The sequence below is a fragment of the Mastigoproctus giganteus genome, chromosome 13 (genome assembly GCF_048544385.1).
Source record: "Mastigoproctus giganteus isolate SK-2022 chromosome 13, ASM4854438v1, whole genome shotgun sequence".
Taxonomy (NCBI): Eukaryota; Metazoa; Arthropoda; class Arachnida; order Uropygi; family Thelyphonidae; genus Mastigoproctus; species Mastigoproctus giganteus.
In genome coordinates, this window is record NC_143587.1 from 67,045,775 (window position 1) to 67,061,053 (window position 15,279).

General features: G+C 33.4%; 1 protein-coding gene across 1 annotated transcript in view; it reads left to right on the forward strand.

The window, feature by feature from the left end:
- SrpRalpha (signal recognition particle receptor alpha) overlaps positions 1 to 15,279 on the forward strand; it is a 135,425-nt gene that overhangs the window by 29,136 nt on the left and 91,010 nt on the right. The window contains exon 3 of the mRNA XM_090388178.1: positions 5,703 to 5,846. Coding sequence (XP_090244304.1) covers positions 5,703 to 5,846 — 144 coding nt within the window. The remainder of the gene's footprint in view (positions 1 to 5,702; positions 5,847 to 15,279) is intronic.

Consider the following 15,279-nt stretch of genomic DNA (forward strand, 5'->3'; position numbering starts at 1 on the left):
GGAGGAGAAACTGTTGAAGATAAACACAAGAAAGGCACCCGGGGTTGATGGGATCTATCCAGTTATATTAAAGGAGGCAGCAAAGGAAGTAAGCAAACCCTTAGCCATAATTATGAGAGCTTCCTTGGACTCAGGGGAGGTACCCATAGACTGGAAATGTGCAAATGTGACCCCAATTCACAAAGGAGGATCAAAGGCTGACACAAGTAATTATAGACCTGTGAGCTTGACTTCTATTCCAGGAAAATTAATGGAGGCACTGGTTAAAGACGCACTGCAGGATCATTTAGACAAGACTTCAGTTATAGCTCAGACACAGCATGGTTTTGTTAAGGGGAAGTCTTGCCTGACCAACTTGATTGGATACTATGATGCAGTCACAAAAGAACTGGATGCAGGGAATAACTTTGATATTATATACTTGGATCTTAGAAAGGCTTTTGATACTGTTGCACATGGAAGACTGCTACACAAATTGGAGCAGTGTGACATTGGAGGCAAATTGCTGCTATGGATAAAGGGGTGGTTGAGGGGGAGAAGACAGAGAGTGGTAATCAATGGACACTGCTCATCGTGGACTGATGTTATTAGTGGAGTCCCTCAGGGCTCAGTGTTGGGTCCATTATTGTTTTCTGTATTTATAAATGATATTGATGATGGTATATCGGGATTAATGTCCAAGTTTGCAGACGATACAAAGGTTGGCAGGGTTGTCAAGGACACTACTGACACTATGCTTCTGCAACAGGATCTGGAAAGGTTGAGCAGATGGGTTGAGAGGTGGCAAATGAAGTTTAACATTGACAAATGTAAAGTACTACACATGGGAAACAGCAACACCAGAGCAACGTATCAACTCTATGGTACAACACTGACAGTGGTAGAGAATGAAAGGGACTTGGGGGTGGTTGTGCAGGCAGATATGAAGTTCTCTGAGCAGTGCAGACGGGCTGCAAGAGTAGCTCATGGAGTATTGTCAATGATATACAGGAATTTTTCCAGCAGGGATAAGGAGGTGATTATTCCATTGTATAAGGCGATGGTCAGGCCACACCTAGAGTACTGTATACAGGTCTGGAGGCCTCATTTCAAGAAGGATGTAGAGCTGCTGGAACGAGTACAGAGAAGGGCAACAAGATTAGTGAATGGAACAAAGGGGTGCTCTTACGAAGAAAGGCTTAAGTTTTGCAAATTACAGTGTCTGGAGACTAGGCACCAGCGAGGTGATCTGATAGAGGTGTATAAAGCCTTGAATGGTTTAAGCATGCTCAATGCTGATGGGATTCTTCCTCTAGCTCAGAATAATCACCTGAGAGGGCATAAATTCAAATTGAGGAAAGACAGATGTAGCATAGACGTGCGGAAATTTGCCTTTAGCCAGCGGGTGGTTGGTTGGTGGAACAGACTTCCATCCCTTGTGGTGGAGGTTGATAGCCTAAATAAGTTTAAGGCTCAGCTGGACAGGTATTTTGAACGAACAGAGGGGTGAAGTGGAAGTGGTTTTTTTTTTTTTTTTGGCTGATGCTGCATAAGCTTGCTTTCTTGCATCAAATGCCTCTACTAATGCTAATGCTAATTATATTTACATTTTCATTTCTATTAATCACAGAAAATGAAAAAAAAAAAATTAATTTAAGAAAAAGTCGAACGCACTTAAAATGCAGTGCGCTGCATACATTCGCTAACTCATTATTTGCTTATTAGAATTTTGTTATTAAAATCCAGGAAGAAATAAAAATATATTACAAAAGTGTCAACGGCATACTATGAGCTTGAGGTATGTGTTACTATTTGTTTATTTTATTAAATCACAGAACATGAATACATGGTGCCTTTCAATTTTTATTAAAATCCAGAAGGAATAAATAAAGTTTATTACAAAAAGTTCAGTGAATATTATGTGCAGTGATGAAAAACTATTTTTACTTCTATATATTATTAGTTATTTATTTTTCACTTCAATTAACCCCAGAAGATAAATTCAGTTAAGTGAAAAAAATTTTTAATAATGTGCCTGAAATTAATGCACTAGATACTTACTTAACTTGTTAATTTTGAGATGGGAACCCATAAATAATGAACTCAAATTTGGTTTTAGTTAATGATGCTTCTGTAGAACTATCTGTGGTTGTTCCTAGGCTGGTTGGACATTGGCCATTAATCCTTGCTGTTTGTTCATTATTCTTTGTGGATATGCTATCCTTGTTCAGATTTGATGCTGGTTCTTAGAAATTATTATGGACTTGCTGAAAAAAAAAAAAATCATATATTCTAATGCAGAATTTTTTAAATTCCTTTTGTCTTGTTCTTGAAGTACCAACTGTCTTCTGCATTTCTGCCTTTTATAGCTTAATTCTCCTTTTGTCTTTCACTCATTGTATATTTTGAGATGGTTGCTTCTCACACAATGATTTCCTTTGTTTTCCCAGTTCTGAAAATCAGAAAGATCACCTGTCTTCTCCATGACTGGATTGACTAAGCAGCCCCGGGAAAGCTTATAATAGTTATCTGGTACCAAGGAACTTGTGATGATACTGTGGGACAATTTACATTATCATGCCATATACATTTAGTTATCTGTTGATGCCACTTACATGAGGTTTCTGAGTTTTTGGCCAGTGAGTGTATATAACATCCAAAGAAATTATGTATTGCTAACTTTCCATTTTGAAACATTGCAGTTAATTCAAATTGAATAATTTTATTTTAAAAAATTATGTTTATAATCACTTTCATTCATTGTTGTTACTTATTAATAATATGCAGCATGTTTAAAGTGTTCTTCTTTATACTCTGGCATGACCAACAGGTAAGAGCAATTTATAGTAAGTCAGGAATACAATAATTAATCATATTAGCAATCACGTGAATTTGAACAATGGTCAACACAGAGAGCATGTGCTACTGCATTGTTGCTCCTGACACTCAGCTACATCAGTCTTGATATTAAGTGTTTAGTTTTACTTGAAGTTCTTTCCTGTAAAATTTTGATACTGAGTGAATACAGCAAAACAGCATATGATGCACTTTAAATTATTTACATTTTAATCTCATATGAACCTTAACACATTAAACTATTTTGAATATACTTTTTAATTATGTCTATCATTTAATGGGATGATTATATTAGATAAATCTTAATTCATAAAAATTACCATTTGTGTTGAGTGGAAGACATAATGAGCATTAATCAGCGCTGAATTAAATAGACTTAGCTCTCTGTTTATGAACAAAACTCTCATTTATATTGTATTGTTTTCCAACTTCTGATACTACTCTGTGGTGGAAAAGTTTTGCCAGTATGCAAAACTTTTATTTCCCATATTTCTCGTGTTAATAGCCAGTCTAAATTCTAAGTGCAGTATTGATGTTCATCAGTCTGTGATACATTTTGAGTTTGGACTCTAACTATTGGAAAGAAAATTTTTGTATGCCATGCATATTCAGTGAATTATATGACCTTGATACAGAATGTTTTTGCTCCACTTTGGAAACCATCATTTACTTTAAGATTTGGATAGCTAAGATTGCTTTGTCAATTACTAAATACCAAATAAACTGGCCTAGAGAATCAACAACAATATCAAATTTACTGATGTTTATTTAATGTTTTGTACAAACAGATAACCTCAGCTTTCCATATCTTAGAGCAGGCCTGCGGGCACATGCAGCCTTCCAAATTTTTTGTAGCCCGACAGATGATTTTTATGCTACTGACTACATCAGCGGGAAACCATTCACTAGCTGCACTAGGCACAATAAATAATGAGAAATACTAGAACAACTGTACTTTTCGAATCCCCACTACTCATTCCCTGCTTCAAACCAGAAACTCTGCAGACGGAAGTGATTGATTTACAGTGCAACAATGAATTAAAACACATTCATGCCACAACATCAAAAATGAACTTTTACAACATGTATGTGACAGCGGAAAGATATCACAAATTAAGATTTTTGCACAAAAAATTGTGAGCACCTTCGGATCCACATAAATTTGTGAAACTTTCTTTTCAAAATTGAAATTCATTAAAAGTAAATCTCAAGCTTCAATAACAAATCAATTAAAATGTGCAACTACCGATATTGATATTGAAGTAGATTTTAAAAAAAAAGTTGATCACAAAGAAAAGCAAATATCTCATTGATGTAGATATGTAATAAAAATGAATGAATAAAATAAATTTTTATGGCATTTAATATTTTATTTTAAAAAAAGATTGTTTTATTTTATTGTGAGGCCTGTGGAAAATTTGTAGTTCAAGGTGGCCTGCAGAATGATTTGGGTTAGCCAGACCTGTCTTAGAGGATAATGGTTCTCCAAGTAAGTATGAAACCTGAACTTTTAAACACTGCCTTGCTGTGACAGATGAGAAATTGCTTGGTACAGCAGATTTCAAGTAAGGTTTCATGCTTTCCATTCCATAGGGCTTGTCTAGTGACACAATTGCTTATGTCACATTTTCCATTGGCCACATAATTTCCTTCTATTTCTCTAATTGCATGGCCACCTTAATCTTGACCTCAGTCCATATGACTTCTAATTTATCAGGGACACATTTAAACTCTACATGACAGAGTCATGTTGTGGACATTGCACAGTAAATTCTGTGAGCAGCAATGGACAATGCAGTTCTGTGCTTTCAGGATACTGTTGGCATTGATGAACTTGACATTGCACAACTTGATAAACTTGTGAGAGATGTACTGTGCCAAATTGTGATTTAATTAGACTTATTGTGTAGTAGCTGTGATCTTAGTAAAATTGTTTTGTGTAACAATCTCAATCTGTAATTTTTGACACATTTTTTCCATGTGTCTATCTAATTTTAGCTGTAGAGTAAACAGTTTTCTGGTGCAGCATAATTTTAACTACCATACATGGTGATGTTGCAATTTAAAGCTAAATGAATGATGGAGAACAAAAAAGGAATTGATTACACAAATTTTTGTATTCAATCAATTCTCTTATAGGAGGGGTGCCCATTCCTTCATGCTATGTAGCCTGTGGCTATGTAGGTAGCTCTGATTGTCCCCTCCTTCCCAAAGTTAAAACTAACATATCACAAAATATAGTTTCATATTGACTTTTGAAAATATATCGTTTTTTTTTTTTTTGTGATATTTGACTTTTCTCTACTGCTTTCTTATGACATTTTATGTATTTTTCTCAATATTTAACAATAGTTTTATGACATGTAATAAGAATTTTGTCCAGTGTCAATATGACACTGGACAACATTCTTATTATTGCAACAGTATTAATGATACTGTTGCATTTTTGTATTTAATTATTATATATACAAATTTAAACTGTAACTACAAATGTTGATCTACTGTCCAGAACCCGTGCAGCCTGCAACCTTCAAAGTTTTATCTCTTTTGGTCCCTAGCCACAAAATGTTGGACAGCCCTATTCTATACTCAGCAGTTGTATAGGTTACTATGGTAGTACAGAATCATTCCTTCTGCATTATCAGCCTTCAAAATTTTAAAGTACAGGAATTGTAAAATTTAATCGGCAATATTTACTCTAGTTTTAGCATCAAATTCAAAAATCTCTCTCTCTTGGACAATCCTGGTTAATATATTATAAAATGTAAATGATGATGTAGATGAATAGTATTTTATTATATGTACTCTATATAAATTTGTGTGTTTTTTTTTTGACTGAAGTTTATGTACTCTTTTGAATATTTTAGGTTGCCTATCAAAAGATTCTGCAGTTGGCATATATAGATAAATTTCTAGATGATGTTCATTTAGAATTTAGGGATAAATATAAAGAAGATCTTCAAAATGGCAATTTTTTTTCAAATTATGATTTTAATACAGAGTTCCAGAAAGTAAGTACATCTAGTTATTAGCTTTATGTCGTAAATAAAAAAGCATTTTTTATATATCTGGAACACCTACCTGTATAAATAATTGGCGAAGGTAAAGAAAGCCAACACGAGAACCACAGGAAACTTTGGTAAACTTACCGGGCAAACTCATTTCATACTACCACAGTTTCTCCCTGCATTCTCGGTAAACAGATGTTACAAATATTTAGCTTTTTCTGTTTATGATAGTGCATCTTATCGATAGTGGCAGTAGAAGTCGATAACAATGTATTAGTTTTTCCTCGTTATTAGAAGCAGATTATTGGAGTGCATGAGTGTAATGCCTTCGAGGTTAAAATTTACTTACAGGTACGCCCTCCTGACTGTCTCAGTCTTATGGTGTTTATCCCCCCCTTCCTGCTGTTTTAAAATAGGAAAATGACTTCTACAGATGGTGCAGGTTATCAGTAGTGGTGGTAGAAGTCATTTTCCTATCGAGTTAAAACAGTGGGAAGGGGGAGATAATCACCCCAAGATTGAGGCAGTCTGGAGGGTGTACCCGTAAGTAAATTTCACTCCAATAATTTGCTTTTAATAATGAGAAAAAACTAATCAGTATATCGTTATCAACTTCTACTGACACTACCGATGACACACACCATCTGTTTACCAAGAATGCAGGGTGAAACTGCAGTAGCAGTTTACCTTAGCCAAATAATTTTCCGTGTTCAGAAGGTCTGCATCTTCTATGAATCTAGACTATTCTTGTAGTCAGTATCTTATTTGTATAGGATTATGTGTATTGAAATAAACTAGTGGAGGGTATTAATGAACAGTCACTGGCTATGGTTTCAGAAACTTAAGTTGTTCATCTAAACAGGGTAGTGGATACTTTTTGTTTCCAAATTGAAAGTTTCCATGAGAATAAAAAATTTTGTGCTTTGCATCATATGATTGGTGTTGTATATTTATTATTGTAGGAAATAACATCACAAAAGTATTTTTTTTCTAAGGGCATTGCATTTGTATTTGTGTTGGGGGAGTGTCTTTATTGCGACATATAAATTATACAGCTATATTATTGCAAGTCAGCCTATCACAACAAGGGAGTCAGCAATTTACAAAATAGAAAATACTAGATTGACAATATAAAGTAAAATTAAATTAAAATAAATAATCAAATAAAATAATAAAAATAAATAAAAATAATTAAATGTAATATAAATTAATATATAAAATTCAAAACCTATTAAAATTTATTTTAGCTGCTAAATTAAAGAGGATATGAAAAAAAATATATGAGGCTGAATAGAGCTGACCAGATGGAGCAGAACATTTAAGTAATATGCTTGTCCTGAGCCCTTTAAGTGATGGTATACATGTCATTTTGACAAGAATATTATGATTAACCATATTTAGCAGTCATGTGGTCTCAAACCATTATCAATGCATGTACTACTGCAGTCTTGCATTACTTCTTGTCTTTGTCAAATTGAAGTTGTACAGAATGTGCTGTCTATACATCAGATCAATAGTAAACTTGTTGATGTCAGTATCTAATTCTTGGGCACATGGCAGCATTTGAAAAGGCAAAAAGCAATTCAAGAAATGCAGATGTGCTTTATTAAGGGTTCAGAAATCAATTTGTGAGCAGTTGGGAGAATTCTCAGGCAGTAGGATTTTTTGAGCAGGTGTTGATATCAGGCCTACAAATTATTTTATGCTTTCAGCAATTCTTCATGAATCTATAAGAGTTGGGGAGGGGAGTCTTTAGATGTGAAGGGAGTTAGCAAGTGGTGGGTGAACCTTGTTTGTTGCATGCTTATTTGAAGGGCTAGTACTCGGGATACTGCATAGATTGACCTGATTGTGGTGGGGACAGCTGATGTCGCACCAACTGTGTAGAGCAGTGAAGGACACAGTATGCTATAGCTCTGATGTATTTCATTGTCATCAGTTTGTTACTGACATATAAGTACTCTTTTGTAGTTCCCCTGAGATGTAAACTTGAGTGAGAACTTTTCTCTATGGAGATAAAATTGAAGCTTGTGAACAAATATTATCCTGAGGCAGTCTGTGGAGTGGGACATAGTTGAAGTGAGGATCTCAAAAAGTGTAGGCTGAATGCCAGATGAAGCCTGTTTAAGTGAGACCATTAACTGACTGTGGATGCTTAATTATGTAAAATTACCTGTAATTTATTCCAAGGTACCATGAATGCAGCTAATAACATTACAACCATAAGCATATTTAAAGTTAGGTTTATACTAGTGTTAACAAGTTATAGTTGTTAGAATTCATGTCATCTCTTGAAAAATAAAATGCGGTATTCAATAAAACATATTCCAGAAGCAATTTAGCATGGATTTCAATGATGTAACAATAACTCTAAAAAAATTTCACCACAAAGAAACTGTAAAAATAAAAACATGAAACCCTTCCCAAAGCTGGATGTGAGTTTTTTTGAAGACTTTATCTTTTAGCCTTCCCATTCTGCATATAACCTGTTTATTTTATATCAAAGGACATCCCAGTCAGTGGCATTTCCTGCAACACTGGGGTTGATGGATGTAGAAAGTTGGCATATTCTTGAAAAGTTCCATAAATCAGAAATGGCATTAGATGGTGATGGAATTTTGACAGATGTCTCAGAAATTAACAATTTACAGTAGTTTGGTTTATGTTACACATGAGGGCCTATCAAAATTCCAACAACATCTACAATGCCAATGAAATATGGAATTTCCTTTTCTTTCCAATGATGATTTATAAGTTAAGGTCATATCATAAACTGCTCTTTATCTTATGTGCATTCTTTATTGGCCACTTACTTGGCTGACAAAGATGAAAAGTGAAAACTTGAGAATTTGAACTTACTAATGGCTGAAACATTTTTTGTCCCTTTTACATTTAAGACTTGAAAGACTTTGGTTCTCTTATCACTACTACAAATGTTGCCTTTATTAAGCTAAGATTTTATTAAGAAGAATCAGATAGGAGTGTACTGTCTCTTTCTTGTTAAATGTGCTTTCTATATCATGCAATAGATATTATCTGTTTATTTTGTTATTGATTTATTCATATTATCTGTTTCCCATTTTCTCATAACTTCTACATTGGCACCTTGTTCATTACCAACACTGTTTTCCAACAGATTCCATGCTTTTCTTAAAAATCTGTGCAGGGAACCAATGTTAGCTTCATAATCCACATTGTTAAGAACTTTGCAAAATGTAAGTGATGAACAAGTGGTTCAGGTCTGTCCAATATTAAATATTTTTGCTATGGACATCCTAATTGTTCATAGTTATAGTTTCAGTTTCTCACAGTTCTTTATGTTGTTTTATTGGGTATTGGAACATCCAGTTACAACCAGTTCCTGGTTATTTAGCACTGATCATTTGCTTCTTACTCTTCTGTTTATCTCCTTTTAAATATTCCCTTTCTCACTCACTGAAACGTTTTTTCTTTTTTTTTTTTTTTTTTCATATGTTCTATTCCTTATTGTTAAAAATAAATGAATGAGTAAATAAACCAACAACAAAAAATAATAATAAATAAATAAAATAGCCAGCAATATTTGTGAGGCTTGAATTCCAATAGCTCACATCTTTTTTTTTTTTTTTTTTTTGCTAGGCCAGAATTATCAGATTAAACCAGTCTGGTCTAGATAATATATTTTATTCTGACTTCATGACCAATAAAGTGTGACTAAATAGTTTCTGGACTAGCTGTAAGATGATATTACTGTATTTAGTATAAAATTGATCTCCACTAGGCAGCAGTTGAGTGTGCAGTCTGCTGATTCATTTGATGCTTATTTCAAAATGGTTGGATTTGCCATGCAGAAGTGACATGTTGTTAAGTGAGGTCTTGTGTATTGCTGTCTTCAATTTGTGATATTATTTTTCCAAAAGTGACTGACTTTAAAGAACAACATATTGGTATGAAATTATTTTTAAAACTACACAAAACTGCTGCAGAAACCTATGATGCATTAAACTTTATTTTGAGAAGAAACAATGAGCAGCATGCATACTAAATGCAAATTTGAGTCAAGTGATTTTAAAGTTCAAATGTGGAGTGATTTCTTTTGATGATGCTTCACCATTCAGGTTGTTCATTTTCTAGCAAAAAAAAGATGGACATACGAAAGGAATAAAGAAATTTTTTCACAAAAACAGGTGCCACACTGTCTGTAATTTGAATCATGCCAAAGCATTTTATGCAAAATTGGAATATGTGATGGGTTGCTGTCAAGTTTTTCTTCATTTGCTGACCAATGAACAAAAGTGAAATCAGGTCAGTGTGTAGGATGTCCAGAATTCACTTCCAAGAGATTCTGAAATCACTTTGCACAATTCCTTTTAAAGTTCATTGCAGATAATGAAACTGGGTTTGTGCTTACTCTTCCAATTTAATTGGAAGTTTTCCAGTAATCGGGCATTTTCTGGTTTTCCAATAAGTTTAGTTTTCTTCTGATTTGTAGTGAAGTTTATTATTTTTCAAATATGCAAATTTATTATTTTTATTTATTATTATTATTTTTTTTTTTCCATTTAAGAACCTATCAAATTTAATGATATACACTTAAAAGCTGACATTGGATGGCTTTTGGAATAGCCAGTACAGATGCAACAGCCAAATCCATCTTCCTAAAAATCAGTTTGGGATGATGGATTAGTCCTTCACAAAGAATAAGTTTTATGCCAAAAATAAATTTGATGCAAAACTGGTCTTTGAGTAGAACTATTTGATGATAAATTTGTTTCTCAAAATACAATTATATTTAGGCTAAATATTAAAAAAATATATAAAAGTATAACTCATTTGGCAGCATGACTATATTAATTCTGTTTTGTATCCAGCAGACTTTTGTCTTCTGTAGGTCAACATGCTGTAGCATTCTGAATTCACAATATAAAGTCTGCTGGCTGTATAATAAGTTCATAGTTTACTAAATTTATTTCTGTTTCCTTTATTTCATTCAATCAGATCAGTGCATAATTGCCTTTTGTGACTGATGCAACCGCTTTTCCCCTCCCACTGTACTTAGAAACATTTATGGTAAACTTTTCCATGAAGTTGTCAATGTTTTACCTCTAATCAGTTCATCATCCATCAACATCATGATGCACCTCTGTATTTATTTCTTATAGGTATTTAACAACTGTGATTGATAGAGAACTCAGTCTTTACTAATTTATTCACGGGAGGGCAGTGTTTTATTCATGGGAGGGCAGCCTCTTATTTCTACACTTCCTACTAGAAGAAACACAAGTTCGAACAGTTGCCATTCCACACATTTATTTTATTTAGAAATAGATATTTATTGATATTAGTTTTTATTAATCTTTATTTTTGTTAAATCTTTATTGCTTTCTAAATTGTGAAAGAGGGTATCTATCGTCCTATACCATATTGCATGCAGTTCATTATTTCTATTATCTGGAATCCTTTATTTTTATTCTTCATGCAGATCCTCAGACTGTTGATGAAATATCATGTGCAGTATTTATACTTTTGTGTATTTTTTAAGTGGAACATTACCAAAATGACTTTATAGTCAATTACTTTGGTAACTTAACTGTGCCTGAGTTTCTTTTTTCCAAATTTTTACCAGTAATCCAAGTGGTTAAAAGAATAAATAAAAGTATATATATATAATAAAAAATTAGTAAATTATGTAGAGAAATTGGCAAAAGTAAGCTGCCAATGAATTCTCCATTTTTCTGCACTTGGATTTGGCCATTTGTTTTGACAATTTGTGTATGGTTAGAATTATTTATTGTTGAAAAAGTGGCAATTGCCTGATCCCAAGGTTGCAAGATTTCAGACATTGTACCTGTTCTTTGTAATTGAAAAGAAAAAAAAAAATTAAAAGAATTAAAATAAATAAAGCAAAGAACTTGAAAATACATGTTAAGTTTTTTTGATGGTGACATGCATTGTTTTCCTACAGTGGCATATGAAATACATTAATTTAGGCGAAAAGTCTGGAAAAACCATTTGGACAATACTGAAATGCAGTTATGGAGCATTCCAGCCAAAACTGGACCTCTATTAAAAGTGAATAAATAATGGTCTCCCCAAAGATCAGATAAATTTGTTCCAGTATGAAGCTGATTGAATTTTTTTGACACCGATGCAATTGTGCATTAGGAATTCATCTTACAGGGACAGACTGTGAATCAGCATACACAGTACCTAGCTTCTCTAAAAGGTTCAGCAACAGGCAATACCTTTGGTGAGATTGGCAAAAAGGATGTCCATGTGAAGAATGACTAGAAATATATAGGCTGCGGAGCCTGGTAACTAGGCATCTTAGGGGGGACCTGATTGAGGTTGCTAGGTTCTGAGAGAAGAAAGTAAAATGAATGTAGGGGAAATTTTCACTGTTATAAATGATTCCTGAACTAGGGGCCATAAATTCAAATTATAGGGGTTGAGAGGTTTAGAATAGATTTTGGGAAGTTTTCTTTAAGCCAGTGAGTTGTTAATTACTGTAATTAGCTGAGGCATTGACAGCTTAGGGAAATTGAAAGGTCAGCTTCCTACATGAGGCAGGAATCACATTGGTGGTTTTATTTATTTATTATTTTATTTCTTTATTTTTATTTATTTATTTATTTATTTTTATTATTATTTTTTTTTGGGTTGGTGCAGCAAAAGCCTAGAGTCTCCTTGCACCATATGGCTAATACTAACATTCTGTGAATATGCCTGGAAATGGCACATTGGAAATTGGTTGCTCCATCACAGTAATGCTCCTACTCACTCTGCTTTGACTATGTGGAAATTTCTGTCCAAAAAATTGTGCACATGTGTGTGTGTGCGTGTTGCTTCCCATCTGTTGGCTTCTTCAGAACTATTACTATTTATTATTATTTTATTTTTATTTTTTTATTTTTCCAAAGCTGAAGTTTGTGTGGAGAGGAAATTTGACAATATGGTGCAAGGAAACGCTAGGCTAAATCCAGAATTTGAATTTAGGTTAAATCCCTAGGCTAAAGAATTTAGCTAAATCCTAAATACTTTAAGTCGAAATCCAGAATTTGAGAAAATTCTGGATTTTGACCTCCAAAAACACAAACTATACTGTTAGAGGTCAAAATACAATTTCTATAGATGCTTTCAACAACGTAAATATTGCTGGACTTGTTTCAGGACATAAGGAATTTTGAAGGTGATCGTATGGAAGAATTGCTAAATGTGGAAGAGCCAAAAAAAAAAAAAAAAAAAACCAGAAACTTTTGATTGCACCTCATTTAAATAAATGTAGTCTACCACATTGTGGGGGGGGGGGGATTGAAATGTTCAGATATGTTAGGTCTTTCATTGATCTTTCCATACCTCTTAAATTAATTCCACAGGTGTTATTAATTTTATTTGTGTAATTATTTGTTCACTCACGCATACCACAAAAATGAATACAGGCAGCTTCTGTTTTACAAGTTCCCGGGTTTATGAGGTGTTTTTTTTTTGTTTTTTTTTCCCAAGTCTCAAGTATCAACAAAATCAAGAAAATGAGAAAATTAATTGCAAAAAATGAATGTTAAACATTCATAAATACCGAATTTCAAACCACGTGCATGGCTATACAATTAAGTGTACCCTGCTTTATGATATTAATCCGTTACCATCATATCGTGAAAATATCGTAATGTGAACCCAGTAACACATTGTTTTTTGGTAATTCGTTCCACGACCTCCGAAGGTAAAATTTTTGCTATATAACTGTCTAAAATGTCATTTTTATAGTGTAAATTGTATTAGTTACCAATTCAAATCATTAAAATGTACTACACTTTCATCATTATCACGTGCTCTGTTATAAGAACCAATTTTGAATGCCTTTGTGATATTTTTCTAAAGCACATTTCTGGAGGTTACGACCATAAAACAATAAAAACAATTTGCACTTTCCGGTTTATTGGACTTTTCTGTTACTGCAAGCAATTATAAACAGGTAGTAAACTCGATCTTGCATTTGTGAAAATACTGATAGCTGGAATTGTGTGGTTTTTTACTTTATTACGGTGAAATGTGTTTCCCCCTTTACTGAAATCTTCAATCGTATAAAAATTGTAAATAAATTTTCAGAATCTTCTCTTCATTCCTTTTTTTTTTTAAGCTTTGTAAACTTGTTACTCCACACAAATCGTGTTAGTTGCAATTTGTGGGTTTTGTTAAAAAATGCTTATGCATGCTATTGAAATTTATAAAGAAAAGAGAAGATTATCTTGGAAATAAATGCCTCTTGAAGCATTTCTGAAGAAGACTATTACTTGTGCAACAAACCAACAAGTGTCAAGCCAATAATGAGTGATCGAGTATGCATTTAGTCAATGATGATGAAGGATAAACATTCTTTAACATTTGTAAGTCATAAATAATTTCTCTATTATTATAATTTGCTTGATTTTACAGGCTACATTTTCATTTCTTTGGATAAATCAATCATTGTTTAAACATAAATTAATTAGCTAACTAATTTCATTGTTCATAACGTAACCCCTATTTTTAACATTATGTCTATGGGAAATAAATTCCCGCTTTACAAGCGCATGCTAGGAACAGATTAACTTGTAAAGTCGGGAACTACGTGTAAACAGTTATTTCATAACTTCATTTTATTTTGCAAGGCAAAATAACTCCATTGATTCCTTTTGCATCTTTGTTTTATCTTACTTGTAGAATTCTAACTTTATTAACATTCTCTTGTCTTCTTGTCTGAAAACTCACGGATCTTGTCTGATCTGTGAGTTTTCTATTGGTAGCGTGCTCTGTGGAGTGAGTTTCTTCATGAAATTTGTAAAATGTTAATTTTTTCTTATTTCAAAGTCCCATAAAAATTAAAAAAAAATCATTAAAAAACGTTACTTCTTTGTTGATGTGATATTTATGTATTCCCCTTTTTTTTTCTCTTTTTTTTTTTTTTTTTTATGAAAACCCCAAACACGATAGATATTAGAACCTATAGTACTTAGTACTGTGCTTGGGTTGGAGGATGAGAAGACGAAAGAAGATATTTGTTGACATTAGACTTGAACTTCTGTAGACTGTAATTTTCAGGAAATACATACGAAGGAAGATTGTTCCAGAAAATGGCAGTTGAATGAATAAACAAGGAAGATGAAAAGTTGGTTCTGTGAGTTTGAAGTTGGACAGTAAATGGATGTTGACTGGTGGTGGCACGTGCTAGGACTGTTTTGAAAGAGAGAGCGGGAATTATAGAAGCCAATTCAGAAGAACAGTGCCCATGGAAGTATCTGTAAAAAAGACATGCAGCAGAAACAGCATGTCTATGAGACAGTGAGTGGAGAGACTCTCTGTTAGAGAGGAGTCATTAATTAACCTAACTGCCCACTTCTGAATGGAATCTAGAAGCCTGAGAAAGGTTTTGGGGGCACCGCCCCAAATGTGGGAACAATATTCCATGGTAGGGCGGATT